At 40.9% G+C, this 24,024-nt stretch overlaps 1 protein-coding gene across 1 annotated transcript; it reads left to right on the forward strand.

Annotated features, from left to right (window-relative positions):
- Positions 1 to 595: 595 nt before the first annotated feature.
- Positions 596 to 18,590, forward strand: TRAF6 (TNF receptor associated factor 6). The gene is made up of 6 exons (XM_058025637.1): positions 596 to 891; positions 5,844 to 5,994; positions 6,625 to 6,783; positions 7,722 to 7,793; positions 9,135 to 9,212; positions 10,706 to 18,590. Exons 1-6 carry the CDS (start codon positions 596 to 598, stop codon positions 11,582 to 11,584), a joined length of 1,635 nt encoding a protein of 544 aa, XP_057881620.1. The 3' UTR covers positions 11,585 to 18,590.
- The last annotated feature ends 5,434 nt before the right edge of the window (positions 18,591 to 24,024 follow it).

The raw sequence follows: 24,024 nt of genomic DNA on the forward strand, positions 1-24,024 counted from the left end.
CAATGCTGTATATTTGAATTTCATTTACAGCACATCAGATGCTTGGTTTAGGTACTTGGACTTATATTTTATTTGTGTTCCTGCAGCTAAGTCAGTTTGAAATCTATATTGTGAATTGCTTGATAGAGAAAATGCTAAATAACATACATACACTGCAAGGAGATTATGGATTTGAGCTGTTGTCCTCCAAGAAAACATAATTCTGTATGGCATTTTCCCCACACAAAATCTATTTGAATGTGTTAGAAGTAAATAGTATGGAAAGGATAAAGGAATATCTTCAGTAGACATAGCAAGGACAAAAAGGAATGATTCCTCTTTTTACAGAAATCACATAGTCGTATGAAAGAGATTACAGGAAGGGGGGGATGCGTTTGAACTACTCTGACAGGATGCAGCGTCCTTCCCCACATATCAGAGGACAAAAAAAGATAACGGGGACAAAACAAAGGCAGTGATTTTGAACAGAACCCAACGCGTTCCAGTATTTCTGGTTGGAAATAAATGTCGCTCTCGGCAGGGAGGGAGGGAGGGAGGGTTTGAAGTACTCGAAACCAACGCGTCCTTGTGTCCCGCTGCAGGTGCGCGCCGTGCCATGAGCTTGCTGCACAGCGAGGGCGGCTGCGGGGCCCGCGAGGCGGAGAGCGGCTGCTGCGCCGCCATGGCCAGCGCCTGCAGCGCCGCCGGCAAGGAGGAGAGCGGCAGCGGCGGCAGCAGCGCCGGCAGCGCGCCCGCCTCCTTCTCCGACGAGACGCAGGGCTACGACGTGGAGTTCGACCCGCCCCTGGAAAGCAAATATGAGTGCCCCATCTGCTTGATGGCTCTGCGGGAAGCGGTGCAGACGCCGTGCGGCCACCGTTTCTGCAAAGCGTGCATTGTCAAGTCCATAAGGTAAAGGAAAACTTGTGGAAGCTGTTTTTAAGAAGAAATTAATGCAGCAGGGCAGTTTAAGGTCAATCTAAACCGAATAGAGCTGCCCGAGATGCATTACCAGTGAGTGTTAATAGAACTCTGGAAATTTATTATTCATTAAAAGTGCTATATATGGCCAGAATGTCCCAAGTTTGGAAGTTTTATGAGCTTTAGATGGTATGCCATTTTCACAAATTTGCCCAGGTTATGAATCTAAAAATTTGATTAAACTTCAAATAATAATTAAAAAATGAAAGGTAGACAAGTCCCCCAAATAAATTCCATTTCCAGCTCAGGATTATAAAATTACGTGTCTTTTGCCTATGATTGTTTCCCTTGATAACTGCAGGAAACTACAGATAACCTGATTTCTTTGTGCAGATAAGGCAATTCATGCTTTTAGTTCTTCCCTTGAAATTAGCTGCTTCCCTCTTGAGCTGGAAGAGAGAATGTGATGAGGGAATAGTTGTGAACAAAGCACTGAGAGAGGAATCCAGGTGGCATATGAGGGACTGGGAATATGAAACAAAGGAAGAGCAGGCTGGGCTTATAAAAATGGATGATTGAAAAGGCAAGAAAGGGCAGAGAGTACCTTGTAGAGAGCACTTGCCTTAAACCTGGAATGAAGTCATCAGTGTCCCACACATGTGAGTATTGGATTACATTGATAGATATTATGCTGTAGGATTTTTCCTTTTCAGCATAAGCCAAATTTTTTTCTCAGCAATTGCTCAGATAGCTCAAATGTCACTTTGGTAGGAATTTATATATTCTGTGTGACCCATATGTAAAATTGGCTCATTTCAACCTTACTTTGCATACTTTTTGTAAAGATCATTAAACTGTCTTCAGTGTGTCCCGTTCCTCGGCTGTTCTGATGGCCTGGAAAGGCTCGGGGTGGCCTTGGGGCAGCCCGCGCTCCAAAGGACGAAAGGAGTCTTCAGGTTTTTCGGTCTTCAGTGTTGTTTATTAATTCTTATCTACAATATTTTCCCCCGGCCCGACAGAGGTCTGCACAGCACGCCAGCCATGAGCACACTGCCTGCCCTCGGGGCGGTCACTTATCTTTATACCAAAACCTACGTATAAGATATTTACCTTTTCCCCCCAATACCTTTCACCCTTATTGACAAGTGCACATTCAGTAAGAACCAATCTCAAAGTGCCACCATCACCAACCAATGATGGATGACAAGAAGAAGAAGAAGGACAGGACACGCCCTAATTCCTCCATCTTGTCCCTTAAAAACCCCCCTGTACCGAAATTCCAAAACCTGTGTTTCACACTATAATTAATCTATCTCTTCACCATTTATCCCCATGTGATCCTCCCATCCTCATACAGCTGTTACGTCCTGTGCAGGATCAAAGTCCAACCACCAAACACTTCTGGCAACATTCCAGGACCTCCGAGCCCCCCAAGGGTTGTCTCAGTGACTCTGCACATCAGGACTGCTGTGCTGAGTTCCCACATCAGTGTTACTGTTTTTCCTTGGCATTTATCTTATAGCGTGCAAAATGGACAGTGCTTTCTTGATTGGTCTTTAATACCATTTGTCCATAGTGTATTCCATTTATTTTTCTTCCCTATCCATCATTTGTAGCTCACTAAATGAATAGTATGCCAGGAGTTATGTTCTCTGAATACAGTTTTGTGGCTTCTCTGTAGTTTCTGCTACATAAATTCTCTGGAAGAATTTCTCCATGGAAAGGACCATGACCAGAAGTTTCTGCTTCTTTTATACCTTTTCTGTATTTTCCTTCATTTCTATGAATAGTGATGACTGTTTCAGTGACTACTAAACAAGGTGGAAAGCAATTTTTGCTCTTGAGACTGTAGACGATCAGTGTAATATTTCAGATGTTTCATTGCTAGTAAAAGTTTTCCCTCATTCCCCACTGAACTCTGTCTTTGGAGGACAATTTGAGTGACTGTTTCTGAAAGCAGGGAGGACTGCTTGAAGTGCCAGACCTCTCTGAATCCCTGAAGGGCTGAACTGCATGCTTAATTGGTATCCATAGATCAAGCTATTGATTTGGATTATGTAGTGTCTACTGTATGGTATTGATTTGCAGCGTGTACTATCTACAGTACCAGATTGATTGAGGTATTGAGAAGCTTCCACACAACTACAATGAAAACAGAAAGAGATATTTTACATTCTCTAAGTACTGCTTTTTTTTCACTGAGTGATTGTCACAGCCTTCATTTGACCAGGAAAAATTGCTTCTCTTTATTCTTCATTTCCCCACTGTCTTAACTCAAGTGAACACAGAGGTTAAGGATTTTAAATGATGAAGGATGGACAAGCGTTTTTTGAGTGATTGCTTGTTGTGATTTACGCAAACAATTGTAGTTGTTTGTGTTGAAGAAGTTGTGGCTGCAACTAGAAAAAAATAATTGGAAAACGTTTTAAAGACTGGACTCTTCGATCTTACAGTGTGAAGGACATGATTAGATGAGATTTGATCACAGTAAATGTTTGCCTCCCAGAAAATCTTGGCAAGTTTTTAATAAAGCTGTCTGAAGTGCTTTGAAGTACTATAATTCATGGAAGAGGAGAAGCTTATCTACCTAAGTAACTACAAATGTGTTTACGAATGTTACTTGTCAACAAAATATATTGCTGGAAATTTTAGGAGAACTAACTGCAGGTGCAGTAGCTAATTCAATTTCACTCCAGTCTTCTCCTGTATCTTAGGGCAAAGCTGACTTAGGGTGTGTAGTAGAGCTTGCCAAATATCAGAACCTTTGTTTATTGGAAAAGCAGAGTTGTGAGGTAACAAGGGGCAGCAGGGACATCTTTAGGTGCTGGCAGTTCATCCAGCAGCTGGCATGGCTGCAGTTAAAGTCTCTGCCAACTGTCTCAGCTTCTCAGCTAAACCACTCACTTGTTGAAATCACAGAGCAGGCTTTTCTTTCAAAATTATTCTGGCTTTACTCTTGATACCTGTATTTTAACCTCGAGGGAATTTACAGGAATATTCATTGTACTTTGTAGCAGATGGCTGTTGTGTCACTCACACAGGTACTGTTGTGAGTGGCAGAGTGCACTGTGATAAGTAGGAAAGCCTTCACTGTAATGTAAGCTAGAACTGAGGTGCATAAACTCAATCCTGTCACAGGAAATACATAGCAACATCTTTGTAGATGGATCTTAGCAGTGTTTTAAACACAATCCTGAGCCTTGTAAATAGTATTTGAAGCCTGTTTAATATCCTAAAATGAGTTACTGCTTTTTCCTTACTACACTTTCCTGTTTTGGAAAATTGCATTTCATTCCTATTTTTCCCTTTATCTGATAGTTATTTAAACTGGGGATTTGGTAATCATTATTCCATTTTAATCTGTTCTTGGCTGCTCTTATTTATGATTAGCTTTTCTTTGTAGAAATAAAGCTGCTGTCTTATCAGCAGGCCTATTGAGCTGTATTCATACTCCACTAAACAGGGTGTTTGTAACCAAGCTATACCTGTGAAAACTGATTTCCTGTTGTGAAGTGAGGGAACATTTCTAGCGTGTGACAAAGATCACACTGGTCATAGCTCAGGGAGCTCTGAAACAAGGCAAGCTAGCTGTTTTCTTTCTTCTGCTTGTTTAGGAGTATGTTTCTCAGGCATTCTCATTGTGGTGAGCTTGCTCTGCAAGCAAAATTGTGAAAGGAAGTTCATTACCTCTTTTTGAAGTGGCAACTTTACCTCCACTTCCCCTAGCAGTGTTGCTGATGTAGTTGCTGAGCAATTATTTCCTTTTCCAGCAAAGAACATAAATTCCTTCCTGGTCTCCATAGCCCACTAAGTTCTACTTCCCCTTGTGCTTGCAGGCAGTGACAATGATCTGGCCTTTGATCCTTGCACCACAAGTGCTCTCTGACATTTTTCCACCCCATGTATTTTTCCATTTTATTGGTGTTTCCATTAGCACTCGGGAGCTTTGATCCCTCATGCCTCTTTAACTGCATTACTTAATTGTGAATCAATATGTTAGCCTACTGCTTTCAGAATGAGCTGATACTGGAAAGTTTGAAGGAGGGGATCCCCTTTTTCAGAATGAGGTGATACTGGAAAGTTTGATGGAGATGATTCCCTTTTTTACTCTATTTCTAATGATTTTTGTATGTACATGCAGGTAGGCAGAACCTGATGAACTGGAACAGGCTGTTAGTTACCTTGTGCAGGTTGCAGGCATCCATGTTCTGTCAGATTCCAAACCTTCACCAGTTAGCACTGACTTCCAGTCTGTTTGCTGTTAAAATGGCTTCTGATGCAACACTCAATTCCAAGTCCAGCGTAATTTTCATAGTTTCTAATAATTTCTGTGTCTGGAGGTTTTCACCCTGTTTGCTCTATAATGAAATTGATGGATGGCCAACTGATCAAATGGTCGTAAAACAAAACCAACAAACTGAGCAATGTGTAATGTAATGCCAAACAGATGAAGTCAGTCTCGAAAAAAAGACAATTCTGCTTTTTTTCTTAGCTGTGATCACCTTGGCTGTTTATAAAATGAGAAACAAATGAGAGGAGGTCTAAGGAAGTTTCAGTAATTGTTTTGAAGTAGTATGTGAAATATTCTTTGATGTTTGAGCTATGTGAAGTACTTGCAGAAACAGGACTGTAAGTTCTTAGTGTCTTTACATATTCCTCAAGTTTGTTTCGAGAGTACTTAACATGCCATTTAATAAATAAAATGTGTTTGTGTTTGAAAAGTGCTACAACCCCAGTCATGCCACCTCCAGTGAAACTGTGTTTCCAGTTTTTCTGAAATTCATATCATATTTTCTGGTCATTGCCACATAAATACCATTGTTTTTAAAGTTCTTGCTGTGTTATTATTTGGCCACTAATGTCTTGCTGGTATCTTTTAAATTAAGTGCTTGGAAATCTGTTGGTAATATTGGAATAACTTTCCTTGCTCTTCTGCATTGTAGAGATGCAGGTCACAAATGTCCTGTAGACAATGAAATTCTGCTTGAAAATCAACTTTTTCCTGACAACTTCGCCAAACGGGAAATCCTTTCATTAACGGTCAAATGTCCCAACAAGGGCTGCAGCATGAAGATGGAGCTCAGGCACTTAGAGGTGAGAAGTCGTTTTGAAAATATGGAACCTTGCTTTCATGGACAAGTAAAAATTTGAAGTTACTTAAATAGATATCTGGTACTCATTTATGCTGATTCCATGCATTTTTCTTTCCAGACTATAACTACAGGTATTGTTTTTTAATGAGTATTTAATTGTAGTTAGGTGATTCTCAAGTGAACATCACAGTGCATGACAATCGTACTAATGCAGCCTGCTGCTGAGGATCATTTATGTTTGTCTTTTGATCAACTATGTCCATGCTTCACACAAGTTTATTATATTCAACTAATATAGGTAGCTACTTTGAGAGGCTATTTAATAGTCTCTCAAAGTAGCTACATATAATACTTGAAATAACTATTTTGGAAAATAATATATGCCATTAAAAGGATAAATATAAAACTAAATTTTTACTGAGAGCTTTCTTAAAGATCTGAATGCATAAAGCCTTGACCTTAGTAGTGGGACAGCATCAGGCTGTTGGTAGAGTCAGCATAAGTGTATAAGGATTTCCTTGCATGAAGGGAAGATTGTGATTCGTTTGTCTTGCACTGTGATTTCTCTTGAAAATGGATGAGATGATTGTTCTGATTTGAAGTATCAGATCCCTCTTCTGCCCTTCTGCAGGACCACCAGCTGCAATGTGATTTTTCCACTGTGGAATGCCTACAGTGCCAAGGAACCTTCCCGAAGAACCGACTGAAGGAGCACATGACCCAAGAGTGTCCGAGGCGTCAAGTGTGTTGCCCAAACTGTGCCACGTCCATGGCCTATGAAGATAAAGAGGTATTTAGCAGGAGTCTCAGTTTGTCAGCCTGCATTCACATGGGTTTGCTTGGAAAGGGAACAGCAGTTTAAAAAAAAAAAAACAAAAACAACTGAAAGGTTTTGGTCTAGAAGAGCTCTTCTCTGCACAGCTGAGAAGCTGCAAACTCGGGACATGAGCCTAGAACAGGCAAAAGCTGGGGAGAGATTGTCCTTAAGTACAAACTTATGTGGAGTCATGTGGTGTGAGGAGACCTGTGGACTTGTGTAAGAACCACTGATTTCTGACCTTACATCAGACAGGCTGTATCTACTGCCCATGGAACACAAAAAGCAGTATTAACTTGTGCAGTTTTTATGCCTGGGAGAGAGGATGTACCAGGAGATAACTATTTTGGGAATATCTGCTACCGTACAAGACCAAGATAATTTCTGAATAATTCTTCTGGCTATGCATTTTTCACTTGGGTGATACTGAGGATAATACTTTCCTTTTGCTGTTACCATTTCTTTATCTCTATATGGATGTGTTTTTTCTCAAGGACTATTGAATGTTCTTGGATATTAATATTGTGAATTGTCAATCAAATGTATCTCATATAGTCCAGCAATACAATTAAAAAACAAACAAGTGCTTTCATATAGTTTCAGTACAATTGAACATGAATTTTAGAAACTTACGGTTAAAATTAGATTTCTTTGAAGCATAAGAGCTTTAGGAAATAAAATATCTGCAACTTCATGAATCTCTTGTATAACTCCAGGATAAAGCAGTAATGTAAAACATACTGTTTAGGGTAAAGGGATTCTCTTTGTTTCACAGTTGCATATAGCCAAATGCAAAATCAGGTATATAGATAAAAAATCCAATGTCTGATCAAGGGTGATTAGCCCTCTCTTAAATTGGGCAACTCTACTGATGTTTTCTCCCCTTTCTTTTTTCTGTTTGATCACTTAAGCTTCATGACCAAACCTGTCCACTTGCCAATATATATTGTGAATATTGCAACACAGTGCTCATCAGGGAGCAGGTAAGAGACTCCCTTTTTTCTCTGTTTGTTCCAACTCAGATGCTTTGTTTCTACATTGCTTCCTTAATCTGAAATTAAACTTGGAGATACAGTTTGTCTACTAGCTGCTAAAGCACTATCTGCCTCTTTGAAAATGTCCAATGCAGGTGTGATACTCCCTTAAATGCTGCTCCAGCTTGCAGTTTCAGTCTGGCAAACCTCTGTATGATTTTGGCTGCACATCACATTGTTCAGCTGTACTGCTTTTTGACAGGGGGCATGCTGCACATCTTTAATCTTGGATGGAGTTGAAAAAATACCATCAGCTGCCAGTGGTTATAGCTGGCATTACAGGAAAAGGCTTTGATTTGGACAGAGAGAGGGAGTTTTTGTACTTGGAAAGCCACTATTGGAAAGTAGCTATAAGTAAATTCACTACCAAATTGTGATGCTGCTTGTCCATTACTACTTGTCCATTACTGCTGTAATAACCATTATTATTTCTTCTGTTCAGTAACAACTTTATTGGCAGAAAAATGATAAATATTGATTTGTTTAATTTGGGATGGCAACTATGTTGATGGCCTGGATTAAAATAATGATCTTGTAAAATTGCAAAATGCTCTGAGAAACAGGATTGAGCTTAGTAATGACAAAGGAAAAAGTCTGTTGTTAGGTAGAATAATGAATTGCAGAAGTGGGGAACAAAGAATGTTAAACATTTGTAATAATAGCTGGTCTTTATTAGCCTTGTGCTTCATCATGACATTTAAACAAGGCAAACACCCAGGGTTATATAAACAAGGATTCTGCCTGTGAAACACTGAATTATCCTTTGCTCTGTTTAGGGCTCATAAGGCATCAGCTGAAGTTGTTGTCCTTTTGAGGGAGGGTGGATAGGATCCAGAGCAGTGAGATGACTGATCTAGATCTGGAAAAAATGGACCACAAAAAAAATGGAAGAAACTTGAACTTTTTGAGGATGATAATAAAGAGTGACACAATAAGCATTGTGAAAGTAGTCCTTCAAAAGGGAAGGAACTGAATGTGACCTGGCTGGAGGACAGGCTAGAAACAAAAAGTGTTTGGTCTAGCAAGGAAACTTGAATGCTTTCTGAGGCCTAATATAGGAACAAAGTCAATGAATTGTTACAGTACATACAAGTGGAATGTATAATTTCTATCATCAGCTAACATTTCTGTTCAAAACTTCCATATTCCCTTAAGAACTTACGTAGGTATAAACTGATCTGACTTCAGGTACATTTTGAACTTTTCTGTTTAAAATCCATCCAGCTGTATCCTTTCTGGATAAGAAAATACTCTTGATGGAGAAGTAATATCAAATCTCATTTGTTTTAGATGCCTAACCATTATAACAATGATTGTCCTACTGCCCCAGTGCCATGTTTTTACAGTGCCTTTGGGTGTCCTGAAAAGGTAAGACTTTTATCAGTACTTTCTGAATTGCAGACTTTCTGCATGATTTTGTCTGTCACTTTTGTAATGTGTTTTCCTAGTCTAGTCTCATTCAACAACCCAAAATCCTCAGTGATTTGTGGGTTTGGGTTTTTTGTTCGGAGGTGTCTTAATTCTAAAGCAGTGCACATTGATACATTGCATTTCAAAATTGCTTTTTCAGATTTAAAAAGCTCTGTGAACAATTTGCTTGATGACCTTGCTTTTATTATTTCATGTTTTCTCAGCTTTCATGTCAAAAAGTAGCTTCTAGCATTTCTTCCAAAGTTATGGCTAAATACGCTTATGACTCCTAGAGTTCCATAAAGAAAATCAATTTTATTAAATTCTAAAATTATTACTCTAAATACTTTTATTTCTAGTTTTTAATACCTCTTGGTAAAATTGGGTCTTTCCCCTTCATTTCCACAGCAGTTTTCATACACCATTTAGTACCATGGAACATTTTAGCAAATTTATAACACAGAAAAAATCTAAGTATATTTGTGACTAACAGTCTTTCAGCATGTGTTTGTTTGGAGTTGAACAGTGTTACTGAAAGCGTACACCATAATTAATGATGGATTCATAGGGATATTATCATTTTCACAAAACCTGAATTTTTTTGTCATGAATGCTCACTAACAAGAAGGTGACCCTGAATACACAGCACTTGCCTTTGGAATATTTGATAAGAATATTTTCAGTATAAAATATTCCATATTTCTTCATATCTTCCTTTTACTTTCAGGTGCACAGTTTGATATATACTGTTCCTATTTCTCACTGTATGTACTACTGAAATATTTCATGTTTTTACTCAAAATTGCCTCCATTTGAAGTGTGGGTGTTGGCTTTTAATAAGAAGTTGTTCTCAGTCTTTTCCAGAGAATTTAAATTTTGTTGTTTTCCTGGAGATGCTGCAGCTTCTGCAAAAAATACAATCAAAGATTCCCTTATTAAGCATTACATAGAATTATGCAACTATACAATATGCTATTACTAATGATAATTATTCTAACAGGAATATGTTTGTGACATCCCAAAGTCCCATGCCAACAAAACCAAAAATGCACATATCTGATTTATATTGCAGTCATTTATGTCAGTTCTATCTTAACTTCCCAGGTTTACAATTTTATGCTGAAACCACCTCATATCTATGGTTTTTTGAACCCCAGCTGTATCAGCATCAAGCCAAAGACACAAAGACCTTAAAGGTCTTTTCCAACCTAAATGATTCTGTGATTTGCCCACTGGTATTTGAACTTCTTTTTCCATTTTTCCTAACAGTGGTATTGAAGTTGGAGCTCTCTGTTGGTAAAGTGCTATTTTGTCACACCTTTGTCCTTGATTTACTGCAGCTTTTCTCACATGATAAAAGCAACTACTTGTTTGATTTTCTTCAGAGCCACATTTAAAATGTGATTGTAGATGTTTGATGTATTCCTAATGCTGTATCTCTTAAATCCTAGATGCAAAGGAATGAACTGGCACGGCATATGCAGGAGTTCACTCAGGTTCACATGAGGATGATGGCTCAGAGCTTTCAGAATATCAGTGTTACTGCTGCAAATCCTGTGCCCTTCATCAATGGCCTACCCTTTGAGCCCCTCTTCTCACACATGTCACATGCTGCATACAACTGCAATCCAGAAGTTGAAAACTTCAAGGAAACTATTCAGCAGTTGGAAGGTCGTCTGGTGAGACAAGATCACCAAATCAGGGAACTCATTGCTAAAATGGAGACTCAGAACACTCACGTGGCAGAACTCAAACGCACTATACGAAATTTGGAGGGAAAGATTACTGAAATGGAGGCACAACAATGTAATGGTATTTATATCTGGAAGATTGAGAACTTCAGTGAACATCAGAAAGCCCAGGAAGAAGAGAGACCTGTAGTGCTGCACAGTCCTGGCTTCTATACAGGGAAGCCTGGCTACAAGCTGTGCTTGCGCCTGCATATCCAGTTACCGACTGCTCAGCGCTGTGCTAATTATATCTCTCTGTTTGTGCACACTATGCAAGGGGAATATGACAGCCACCTGCCCTGGCCTTTCCAAGGCACCATCCGACTTTCTATTTTGGATCAATCAGAAGGCCCAGAAAGGCAGAACCACGAAGAGGTGATGGAAACCAAGCCAGAGCTACTGGCCTTCCAGAGACCGACAATCCACCGCAATCCCAAAGGTTTTGGTTATGTGACTTTCATGCACCTGGAGACCTTGAAGCAGAGAAGCTTCATCAAGGACGACACGGTGCTGGTGCGCTGCGAGGTGCTCACGCGCCTGGACTTGAGCAGTGTCCGCAGGGAAGGCTTCCAGCCCCGCACCACTGACGGGGCCATGTAGCCTGCAAAGCTTAACCACAGCAACGGAGCCTTGCTCGTGTTTATCCACGTGGATCACTAAAGAGCTTCAGTGTCCACAAAGGCTGGGTTTGTACAAGATCATAGTTGCCAGCGGAACTTTGTTGTTGCTGGTGTATTTTTCTCTATATGGGTTCATACGTTTAAATATTTGGTAAGGTTCTCTCTTAAAATAATAAGCTACTTCTGTAGCAAGCTAAATAAATGAAGTGTTAATCAAAACTTAACTGCCCACAGGGAAATCCTATTGCAGAACCTGTGCATCTCAGCTTGGTAAAACTTTAGTCATATCGAATAGACCTGTAAGTCTTTTCACCTCAGTGCCTTGGAATAGATGCTGTTGCAAGGAAGGAACAAAATTATTAAAGATGAGGGATTTTTTCTTTTTCTTTTCTTTTGTTTTGTTTTGTTTCACAGAGCTTGGAAAAGTTGAGCGAGTTTCTATATTGACTTATCTAGAATTTTGAATTGGCTATGTGTCTCCTGAAGTTTGAAGTTAGGGTTAAGACTTTGTTATGTCACCAAGGGTTCAGGGATGCTTTGACCCTTTCCTCCTTCAGGAAGTTGCATGTTGATGCAGAGTTGATGTTGGTATTTCCAAAAGATACGAGGTAGTGTTGTGGAGAAGGCTAAATGACTCTGAGCTGAGTTCACTGAAGAAATATTTGTAATGTGGTCTGAAGGTGCCTCCCTAATTCTCTTTATTTTGATAAATCTTTCTAGAAGTGTTTGCTCTAGACCCAGAATGTCAACCACAATCATCAAGAGATATGAAAGTTTAGCATTTGAATGAAATCCCTTTGTGCTGGTGGAATCTCCTAGTGCTGGACATGTTTCAAGTTGTGAGTGCACACATGAGCAAAGGGATGAACAGAGAGGGTGATGCAGAATTTGTTTCACTGTTGAAACCTGAATTTGTACCAAAGCTGAACTTGGGACTTGCATTTCTTCAAGTGATCTCTTGGTGTTGTGGGTAATGTACCCAAGTCATTCATGTACCCAATGTGAATTCTCTGTGGGCAGCTTGCCATATCAGCATCCAACTGCTGTGGGTATCTCCTGTCCCTTTAGACAATAGGAGCTGGGCCAACTCAGTAATTGGGATGGTAAGGAAAGCCTGTTAATTCAGCAGTGTGAGGAAAAATTATAATCCTCTTTGCTTTTAGGAAGAAAATCTGGCTTTCGTAGTTACTTATTTATCAAACACTAGATTCACTGTCAAAGAGGTTCCTAATGCTGTGTGTATTATTGTTTTCTGTGCTGATTATATGCCATGTAAATGTTAGTTTTGACCAGTCAAAGCTGAGTAGTTCAAGTTCACTGGTGCTAAAAATTTTAACTTTCATGGTGCTGATAAAGTCCTGAATCTTGTCTTTAAAATGAGGGAAGAAAAAAGTTTTGTTTAGCCCATAACCTAAGTACATATCTAGATACTGAAGAAAGAACTAAAGATGCATGAGCTTATGTGTATTATTTATCCAAGCTAGTGGAACAACCTAAAGGCTGGAGACATTGCAGCTTAAGAGAGACTGAAAAGTGTTCCAACTGTTTGGCATCATCAAAGCAATACCAGTGGGGAAAGGGTGCATTGCTTAATATAAAAGAGTAAAGAAAGACTACTATACTTTAGTGGTTTGGGAGGATACTCTGCCTGCCTGCATGAGAGGTAAAAGTTCCAGGACCCAACCTACCACTTTGTTCATCAAATCCAGATGAGTAAAATTTCTTCTGCTAGTAGAACCTATTAGATGGAAGAGGGATTGTGTTCAATGGAGTATTGTCACTACTGAAACATGAACTTCCTGGCTCATGGTAATTGCAGTTAGTTGTTGGTGACTTTAGTTGATTCTCTATCATTAGGGGACAGGTAAGCATATGTTACTCAAAATAGGGAAAGAGCTCAGGTTTCAAACCAAAGTAGATTTTATTATGAATAGCCTCATCCTATCAGCTGAATTGTTCTGGAGTGTCTTCAGTTGGAGCACTCCCAGTAAAGCCATTCTTAACCAAGAGCTGTCAATGTCCATGGCAGTGCACAGAGGTGCTCTGCACACAAGGCACTGTACACAGGTTCTCCATTTTCAGGCTGTGCTACCTATCTGTGTTTTTTCAAGATGCTCTAAAGCTGCCATTCTCTTTTGTTTCTCTTCTTGTTTTTGGGGGGGCAGGAGGGAAGGGAGGGGGAGGCAGAAAAAACACTCGCACTTTGAGAGCTTCTTCCTACTCCAGGTCCTTCCTCTACCCTAGAAATAAGAAAAATGTCCTTATTCTCTGTTCAAATCATTTATACCCAAGGCCCACTAAATGCATTAACACTTTCTTTGCTTTTGAAGATTTGAGTTTTGAATGAATTTTTGCTTCGAGCCTTATCTGCTAGATCTGATGTACTTCTGCCTCTGAGGAGGAAACTCCCTGTGGTGGCAGGATTTAAATTCAGGTTAAAGTTGTACAATAGCATAAGCCAATAGGGAATAGAAGGCTACTGCATGTGTAATTCTGTACTAGCCACAGTAATATGGATTCTTTATTGACTGCTGCTATTCTATTGGTTTTGTATTTTTATACTACCAACTAGAACTCTGAGTGATGACAAATTACTGTAATATCAGAGTATTACATGGGAGACTGTCAGAGATAATTTTCTAAGTATCAGTTAAATCTTACTGTCATAAAAAGATTATAAATGTTTATGAAATATTTATTCATATACTTGTTCCATTCTCCTCTTTCCCCTTTCTTCAAATCTTCTTTTGAGAACTTGTTTTTCCATGGTGGACTGAGGTGTAATTGCTAGAACTATTTAAATGGAAGGAGAAAGGTCTGCAGCATTGAGTTGTCTCTCAATCAGAGAAATATTTGATGAACCCATGTCCTGCGTAATTTGTTCAGCAGTGGGGTTTCATTCTGTAAATCAATGCTTTGCAGCATTACTAGATCTCAAGGTGGTTTAAAAAGTGGCTTAGCTTCTTTTATCTTCCGAATTTCTGTTGTCTTTAACATGGTTTAAGTCACCAACTCTTAGTACGTGTATTTGCAAAGCTGCTATGGCACAAATTTTCCAATTATAATATATTATGAACGTGTTATCTCTTTGCCTCTGAATGTCTTCCCCTGCAGGGCAGGGAAAATTATTTTGTTAGAAATGTTGGTATGTAATGTATATGTGGGAGCTCAGATAATGTGAGATGTATAGAGTTGTTTTTTAAGCAGTCTTATGATGTGTTAGGTCATGTTTGCTATCAAGGGATTAAACTCGTTAATGAAATCAAATCAGGGCGACCTTTCTGTTGTTGTTTAGAGATGGCAGCAGACCAGATACATTGATGAGGGATACAAAAGATTATTCTGTGTCAATGTTAAAGGTTTGTATTGGTTTGCATTTGAACAAAATGAAAGTACTTCTGTTCCCCTGGATGAATTGATTTATAGTTTAATATATTTTGTAATTAATGCACACCTTTATTTCTGACAGAACTTTAAAAAATAAACTAATTAAACTGTGCACTGCATGTTGCATCTTTATTCACATAGAGGGCTGTTCAGAAATATTAACTGGTACAGAACTGCTCCGGTAGTTTCTCTGTCTTGGGGGTTTTAGAGATGGGTGAAAAGGAATATATTTCATGATAAAAACCTTCTGGCATTTATAATGAGTATTGATAGTTTTATTCATTACTAGAAGATACAGCTCATGTAATAGATAATAAAATAAATGTTCTCATAATCATCCTGTAATTTAAGATGAAACTCTCAAAAAAGCTGCACACTCTCACCTCTCTGGCCATATCTGCTTGCTTGTTTTATTTGTCATAAAAGCAACTATGAGCTGAAACTTTGTTGCAAGAGACTGAGATCAAAAACTAGAGGGAATTCCTCTGTCAGTAAGAGAAGTACAGACAGTCTTTACTGAAATATCTCATTTATCTCAGTCTGGATCTGTTTTTAATAGCATCTGCAGGAAGGTATATTCAAAATCTTAAGATTCTTCTGAGTAACGTTATTGGTATTGCAGCAATGTGCTGTTAATGTCAAGTTAATTATGACTTTGTCTTTCATCCAGGTTGGTCCTAATAGCTTCCATCAGTAATGGATAGGAAGGCTTGCTCAGACATTGGTTATCTGTTGTGTTAATCCGTTTTTAGTGTTCCATATTTTAGGTGCACTAAAATCTTCATTTGATGAGATGCAGTAATAATAACCTTTTTTTTAAGCAGGAAAAGCTGGCATTTGCAGCTGCCCCAGGAATGGAAAGTCCATGTGCAGAAGCAGAAGTGCAGCAATACAGGAGCATGTTCTCACCTGTGTAAGTACAAATGTACGTGTACCTGTACATTTCTGAAAAAAAATGGCTGAACTAGAGATGGACCAGGATATTCTGACTGGATATTTTCCTGAACAAATACCAGTTCATTGCAGTAACTTCACAACAAGAGTGTGTTTTAGCTAAAATCTTTAACTAGTGCCAAACCAGTTGCTTTGCTACCTTACTCATCCCCAAAAAGCAGGAGCCCAACACTCCAGCTGTTCTGGCAAGAAAGAGAAACTCCCTGTGCCATTCCTTACTACACTGTGCTAAACTTCAGCTCTTCTGTGCTGTCACTCATTTAGGAACTATGACTTACTGAATCTATTCCAAGACAGCATTTACAGAAGTCAACAAAACTTCCTGAATTAGCCCTGAAAAAGGTCAAGTGTAGTATTGGCATATGCAGCAGATAGAAAGCAATACAAGGGGAGGTTATTGGACCAAAAATGGTGCAGAGGGAATCTAAGGGCTGTCTGGATGAAATGAGTAAGAGGGCTGATGAATTCTGCCTATTACTCATCTGGGATTAAAAAAAACAAAAACCAAAAACCTCATACCACTGAAATAGGAAATTTTTATGCTAGCACAAAAACTTAACCAGAGGAAGCATTCCCCTGGCACTGGTCTCACCCTCATCATTTACCACCACTGAGACTTTGCCCACTCCATCTGGAAGGGAGAGTTTCGCCAGCCGGACTGAGTCAATCCTTGTGCCATCACCACCTTCACAGGACCTGACAGTCTTAGTGACCTTGAAGTACCAAATGTAAGGAGCTGTGGCCTTCAGGTCTTCTTCCTTTACTGGTTTTAAGTTATTACAATTAAATCTAACCACCTTGATAAATATAAGTCTGAGCACACAGGCAGATACGTGCTTAAGTTATTTTAAGCTTGTCAGGGCTCAGAATGGGTGAAGAGCTCACACTAGTCTGTAGCCCTTTCCAGTTTGCAACAGCGTTAAAAAAGCCAACCCCCAGCCAGAGCTGTCCTTGTTTCTCCTGTCCTCTGTTTTTTTCATTTCTTCTTGTCTGCACAAAAGCAGAAAGATTCTGAAATGTGGTCATATCTTGAGTCCCTCCTCACCCAGGTATTATCCCAAGTGGACCTGTTGCCACCACTTCTCAACACTTTCAAAAGACTGCAATTCTTTCTATTTAAAAAAAAAAAAAAACAACCTGTAAAAAAAATTTACCTTGCTAGTGCATGCTGAATGCAGAGCAAATAAAGACTGAGCTACAGCATAGTGAAAATAATCTTCCTGCTCAAATGCTGGGGCCTTGCTTCCCTGACTGCTCTTCTGGTGATCATGTTTTTTGAACGTTTGCTCCACTGAAACAACCACTTGCATTTCACAGCTCTGAAAGCTGCATTTTGGCTGGGGGTTTTCCTGTTCCATGGAATAGGAAACTGTGTGCAAGGAGGAGATTGTGCAATAGGAAAATAATTTCTTTATTAGCTACAGTCCCAGCCTCAACTAATGAGCCTTCTTTTCCTTTTGGTTTGTGCTCTGAGTGATCTCTGAGGCCATGCAGCCCGAGTGTTCCCAAGCTCAGTGATTTCACACTGCTCCTTTGTTGCCTCCAGGAGCTGGCTGCTCTGCCACATCAGGGGGTGGTTATTGCAGCCAGTCACCTGCTGATGAAGCAGGGGAAAAGCTCTGGTCTACCCCTGGTCCTGGAGATTCCAGCTGAGAGTTTCTCACTGAGCTACCAGGTTTGACTTGACTTGGCCAGACTTGACAGGTGTTGGCTTGGGGCAGAATGGATTCATAGGCCATGGCTTTTGTCCAGAGACTTATCCCACTCAGCAGTGAAGGAAACATACATAGAGCAGTGTTTTAACAGTTTGGTACTGACAGTTTTGAAAAAAAACCCTCCATTCTCTTAGCTGATTAGAAGCAGGACAGATATCTTTCTAGCCCTGTGATAAACTGTCCAAAAATGTGAGGTTTCAGTTTCTTAGTCCTCTCAGACAGAACCTGATTTCCATGAAACTCAGCTGATAATTGACACACTGGAGGGGGCGGGGGAGAAAGGCAACAACACAAACCTTTCCTTGTCTCACCTGATGTGCAGAGTCCTGACTCCTGCTACAGATCAGTAACTTGCTGGTTTCCCCTTCAGCAGCAGCTGCTCCTCTCTCTGCGTGCTCGCACAGCAGGTGTCAGGTGAAGGTGTGAAGTCCAGGAGTTAAATCCTACAATAGTATGCTTGAGTTAGCACCTGTATTTCCATTCTGGTATTCCTGACTTCATGGACTTGTTTCTCTCCAAGATTTAATTTTGTTTCTGTTGCTGCCTTTAATAAAGAAATAGTTTCAGCCAGGTATGACTTTGGCCTTTGCTAACAGTGTTAAGGAGCGAAGGTACTGCCAGGGAAAAGTGACACATACAAGTGTTCCTAGTTTCACTATCACACCCAGATGTGATAAACTTCACAGTGTGGAGTTCAGACTTGCCTAAGCAAGTGCCTCCAGTGTGATTCACCTTCTAGAAACAACTCCCTGAGCTTGAGTTTCTTCATGCAAAAGTCCTTTACATGGGCATGTGCCTGTACTCATCCTTCTAGTTAAAATGCAGGGACTGAATATTTTAAATTCATCTTGGTGATATGTACAGTGTGTGCTTTTGGATCTTCTGGGAATGGAAGGGATTTAGACTTTATATAGGTAGAAATAAAATTGTCCTGGAATATAATTATCTGTAGATTTTCATGTTTCTTTTTCTGCTGATTTATGCCCGGAGATAGCTCAGGGATGCTACTTGCTCGGTTTCTTGGCTGTTTAGGTGGCCTGGAAAGGCCCAGGGTGGCCTTGGACAGCCCGGCGCTTCAAAGGACGAGGAGAGACTTCTGATCTTGTTTCGGTCTCGGTGTTTATTAATTGTTTATCTAAAAGATTTTCTTTCAGCCCGACAGAGGTCTGCACAGCAAGTCAGCCATGGGCACACTCTGCACCCCTGGGGTGGTCACTTATCTTTATACCCGAAGTTATGTGTACAATATTTATAATTTTTCCCCAATGCCTTCTACCCTTATTAACCAGTGCACTTCTAGTAAAGACCAATCCCAAAGTGCCAACATCACCACAGAAGATGGAGGCCAAAAAGAAGAAGAAGAAGAACAGGACACGCCCCAATTCCTCCATCTTACTTCTTTAGACCCCCTCTGTACAGAAATCCTAAACCCTGTGTTTTACACTCTAATTAACTTATCCCTTCACCATTCACCCAGTGAAATCCCCCCATCCTCATACAGGTGTCATCTCCTGTGTAGGATCAAAGTCCAGCCACCAGACACTTCTGGCAACATTCCAGGACTCCGGAGCCCCCCAAGGGTGTTCTCGGCTACTCTGCACCTCTGTCCTGAGGTGCTGAGATCCCACAATTATCCTGAAAGGTAAGTCAGTACTGTTGGGAGAAGGGAGGTCAGACCACCAAACACCCAGGACAGCAATGAAATGCCACAGTGGATTTCTTGGTTTCTTGGCTGCTTTCAAACAGCAGTGGAAGCCAAGGTGTGAATGCAAAGGAGCCGTATTTTAACCTCTGCCTATTTCTGGTTCCTGTATATTCTCAGTCCAGTTGTAACAGTCTCAGATAAATAAAATTATAAAGATAACAAACTTAATACAAAAATAAAAAATATATACATAAGAGACATGTTTTAAATTATTAAATGTAGTATTATATTGATGTACTGTATTAAACATATACAAATGTATACTATAAATAGATCATGTATAATACATAATGTATCTATACAAAGATAAAAATAAATTCTAACAAAAATTGCACAAGTCCAGTCCAACTGTCCTCAGGTTTTTGAGCCAGAACTGTGCATCCAACACCATCATATGTCCTTACCAGCATGAGAAAGGGTAAAAGGGTGGGTAAGCCTTTCTCCCATGGAATTGTACTTACTCATAGTTCCTTTGAGCCGCATGTCTAATCCTATGTTCAGTTTTGGACTCCTCACTGCAAAAAAGATTTTCAGGGCTTGGCTCATGAGTTCTGCTGTCCTCCTCCTCCCAAACCCACATTTTCTGCAGTAACACCAGGTACAACCCGAGCCAGAGGCTCCACAGCACCCAGTGCACACAGCAGGGACAGAGGCAGAGCCTGGGGAAGGGAGGGCAGGCTTGGAGGGTAAGAGACAGGGATGAATTCGCTTTCCTCTAAGACTCTCAAAAGCCCATTGGAGGCTTCCCCAGTAAGGACAATCACAAACAAGCAATGTAGGAAGAGTACATCTGCAGTGTCACTCCCTCAAAGGCCTAGTCCTGCTCCACTGGTCTCTCCACAAACCCTACAAACAGCAGTGTCTGCTTCTGAACGGACCCTCACTATTCCATAGAGAGCTGAGTCTTTGTAAGCACTGCCAAGCCAGAGGAGGAGTGGAGAGAGGCTGCTGCTGCCCTCTGAAGGCATCATCAGCTCTGTGAGTCAATCAGCTCACCACCACACTTAATCAGGAAAACAAGAAAAGAGATGAGAGAGGTCCAGATCTTGAACAATTTCCTCTCCACACTGTAAACCCCAGGCAAAGGAGGACAGCTATGTTGATGCAGACAAACAGTGGATTAGATTAAGCACTGGATAAAGCCAAAGAAATAAGCTTTTGAAAATGAGCTTTCTTGTTTGTTTGCCTGACAAGTGTGGGTGCCTTGTTCACAGCAGCTCATACATTTCAATAAGCTAGAAGAGGCTCATGACAAATGCTCTCAGGTCTCATTTACTGCAGCATTTACTTTGATTTCAAAGAGCAGGACTTTTTTAGCAACTACAGGACACTCTTAGACAGGAGAATAGCTAGATGGTGGCAACTGCTTTTCCCTGAAGTTGTTAAGGAAACTTTCCTGTCTCACCATTCAGGAGTCACTCTGGCAGTCACACTCCCACCACTCCAGAGTGTCCCTGCTGGGAACAAAGCCCCTTCACAGTGGGTGGCTCCAGTAATCCCATGGGTGCCCCTCTTGGCTTGATGCCCACCTCACACTCAGTCAGAGAAAAGGGTTCCTTACCAGCTCAGCTCTGGGTTTCCCACAGCTCAGGGGGTGGGAGTGTGACTGCCAGAGCAGCTCCTGGATGGTGGGACAGGTAAGATTCCTTAACACAGTGCTGTTGAGGATGAACCACTGCATTTAACAAGGACTGTGGGTCCAGCAGGCAGCATCTCTCCAACTGCTGCAGGGCTTCCAGGGAAGACAGGTGTTGAACATTTAAGAGCCAGAAGAGACTGATGACATTCAGTGACAGGCTGAATGGAGGAGCTCAGAGGAGCTCCATCTGCACTACCAAACACAGCCATGCTCAGCACGTAATCACCATCCACTGCTGTCTTCTGAAAAAAGCAACAGGATGCGGGAAAATCACAAGAAATCCTCTGCATTCACTCAAACTTCTAATGGACAGTGGTTCTGAATCTCTGAGATTCAAAGTTCCAAATGCACATCCTCCCATTCCCACAAAAAAAAATTAGAAGAGAGTTTTTTGTAGATGTGGTGCATACACCACTTAAGAAGTGCTTTTCACACATACTGTCAGTTCTCTCCTGCAGAACAGCTTCTCCCACCCTCTCATCTCTTACATCCAACCACACAGCAAATACACAATCCATCAGCCTGAGATGTGCCTGAAGAAAGACAGGTTTAGCACTTGTCATAGTGAAGCCATGAGACAGATACACGGGGGAAAAGAGGGAACAAGTTTCTACTCTAACAGCCATTGATATGTTAGTCAATAATCCTTTCGTGTGAATAGGATTAAAAATCCCCAGTGAAAAAGAGGGCTGGCTTACCAGTGATGGGTGTAAATCAGTTTCAGAGGCCTGCAGGGCAGCTGATTTGTGGCACAGTCTGTGGTTTCTTACTGACATTTAATATAAATAAATTCTGTCACTTTCTAGGTAGTCCTATTGCAGTACTGACTTGAAGACTGAGTGTCTTGTAACTGGTCTGTCTTTGAGAAGCCCAAGCAATTCTAACAGAACTCACTCTTTCAGGTTTAAAAAAAAAAAAAAAAGTTTTTAAAAAAGTTAAAAAACCCCCAACAAACAAAAACAACTCAACAACCACAGAAGAGTCCTGTGTGTGAGCCAATGCAGCTGTCTTCATAAATTTCAAGGTCAGAAAGACTGATTCTCTGACTCCAATCTATTTTCCAATGTAACAGAGGTTGTTAACTGCACAGTCTATAATAATTATGCCACAAGAATTATCAACTAGCTCTTGGCATAAGTGGGAATTAGCTTTGAAGCCAAATGAGAGACACTTCAAACAGCAACTCCCTGAATACTCTTGCAATTCACAGCTACTGAAAATCTGCTCTGTGCTATGGCAGGAGTTCAGGGTACGTAGGACCCTTCAAGCCATTATCTTTTTGTTTAAGGAGTTTGCTTTCCTTTTCCTCATTGCAAAGTCTGCTGATTAAACTACAATCCAGCCTCTACCTTCTGTTATACCAATTATTCAGGTGAAAATTAATCTAACCACCTATTTCCTTTACCTGCATATACCTCTTCTTTACTGCTCTCTCCCATAGAGGTGAGTCTCCTACACACCAGCCCATATTTGTGGCCCCAAGAGTTGCTTGCTGGCCACGCACAAGCAAGCAACTGTTGATAAGTAATGACAATTTTCAGTTCACTTACTTCTGCACTGGAGTTGTCACTTCTTTTCGTCACTTGGTTTGGAGAAATGCACCCAAACTACTCAAACATCTGAGCTACCACTCCTTGTGGACTTAGGACAGCTTTCACAAGACCTGAAGAAGGGCTTGGGGCAGGATCAGCCCCCTGGAAGAATGAACTTACACATAGGAGAGATGTAAACTGGCACAACAATGATACAGCACTTGCTCTCCCAGGTGGGAATAACTAACAAGAGTACTCCAGGTAATTTCAGATGCAAGTAATGAATAAAAGGCACCCAATTCTCAGGTGGCAAGTGGCACTTATTTTACAGCATGCCATTTTGAGCTCCACATTGATGAGAATGAGCTGTACCTTTGCTGGAAAGTTGCTTTAAAAGCTGCTACTTCTGTTTTAAAGCTTTTGTTTATGTAGCTGAATGCTTGGTGCCCTTACCTGGAGCTGTTGGGATAGCAGGGGGAAGAGAAACGTGTGGGCAAAGAAGAATATCCCACTTAACCTATTTTTGTCCTGCCAGATCCACCTTCCATATCTGAAATGTGAATAGGATGACTAATTACCTCCTCTTTGCTCAGGGAAATACCAAATACCCTGCCCTTCACACTTTTAATTAACAGGAAAATTTGCAGTGACTTTCCTACAGAGAATGTTGACTGTGGGCTGAATTTCCAGCTCAGTACCCCTGGGAAACTCCCTGGGCACTGTGGGCAATCTGTGCCAGGGTGGGTCTTGCTTTCTCACCTGCTTTCCTGAGTGGGAAGTGGTGCTGGCTCTGCGCAGACCTGTCCCAAGCGGGGAAGGGGCAGCCAGGGAAGCCAGCCAGCCTGGCCTCTTTCAGGAGCTCAGACACCCATTTGCTGGCTTTGTCTAACACACAACCTTCCTTCAGGGCGAGGGAGCTGCACTCTGCCAGGCCCAGGAGTCCTGCTCTGCCATGGGGAAGGAGCCAGGCTGGGAAGGAACAGGGAATCCAGTTAGGAAAGTTTTCTACTCTGAGACTACAGCAAAATTAAGGAGTTTGCATAACTAAGCACACCATAAATACCACAATTTGTCTCTCACTAGACCTGCAGTTTCTCCTCTGGAGGACACAGGTTGCCTCTAAGAGCCAAGTATTTTCCATCTGCTGACTCAGTGGCAAGTGCCAAAAGGCCTTCCAGGTGAACCTGGACCTAAAAAGAAAAGGCAACCCAAACCCTGCAGTGTTCACCCTGCTCCCATCAGTGCCAGCAAGATATACTGCAAGTTCTCTGATTGATAAAAGATTAAAAAATAAACCAAGTTGCTGTCCACTTGGCTAGGACCAGAAGCAGCTCTGCTTCCTGGCAATAAAAACATGTGCTTGGCTATGGGGAACATCAGGAAAAAGGCCAGTGGTACTAAGAACAGCCCCATCAATAAATTTATGACAGAATTGCATGGACACAGAATAAATCACTTACCTTAAGAAGGAAACAGAGTAAAAAGGGA

Source organism: Melospiza georgiana, chromosome 6 (assembly GCF_028018845.1).
Source record: "Melospiza georgiana isolate bMelGeo1 chromosome 6, bMelGeo1.pri, whole genome shotgun sequence".
Lineage (NCBI taxonomy): Eukaryota > Metazoa > Chordata > Aves > Passeriformes > Passerellidae > Melospiza > Melospiza georgiana.

What these genes read in the sequence shown, in the direction of transcription:
- TRAF6 (XM_058025637.1), top strand. Translation starts at nt 596, where the DNA reads ATGAGCTTGCTGCACAGCGAGGGCGGCTGCGGGGCCCGCGAGGCGGAG. An exon ending in TGGAGCTCAGGCACTTAGAG is followed by an intron (nt 5,995 to 6,624) that starts GTGAGAAGTCGT and finishes GCCCTTCTGCAG; the next exon opens with GACCACCAGCTGCAATGTGA. An exon ending in CAGTGCTCATCAGGGAGCAG is followed by an intron (nt 7,794 to 9,134) that starts GTAAGAGACTCC and finishes CATTTGTTTTAG; the next exon opens with ATGCCTAACCATTATAACAA.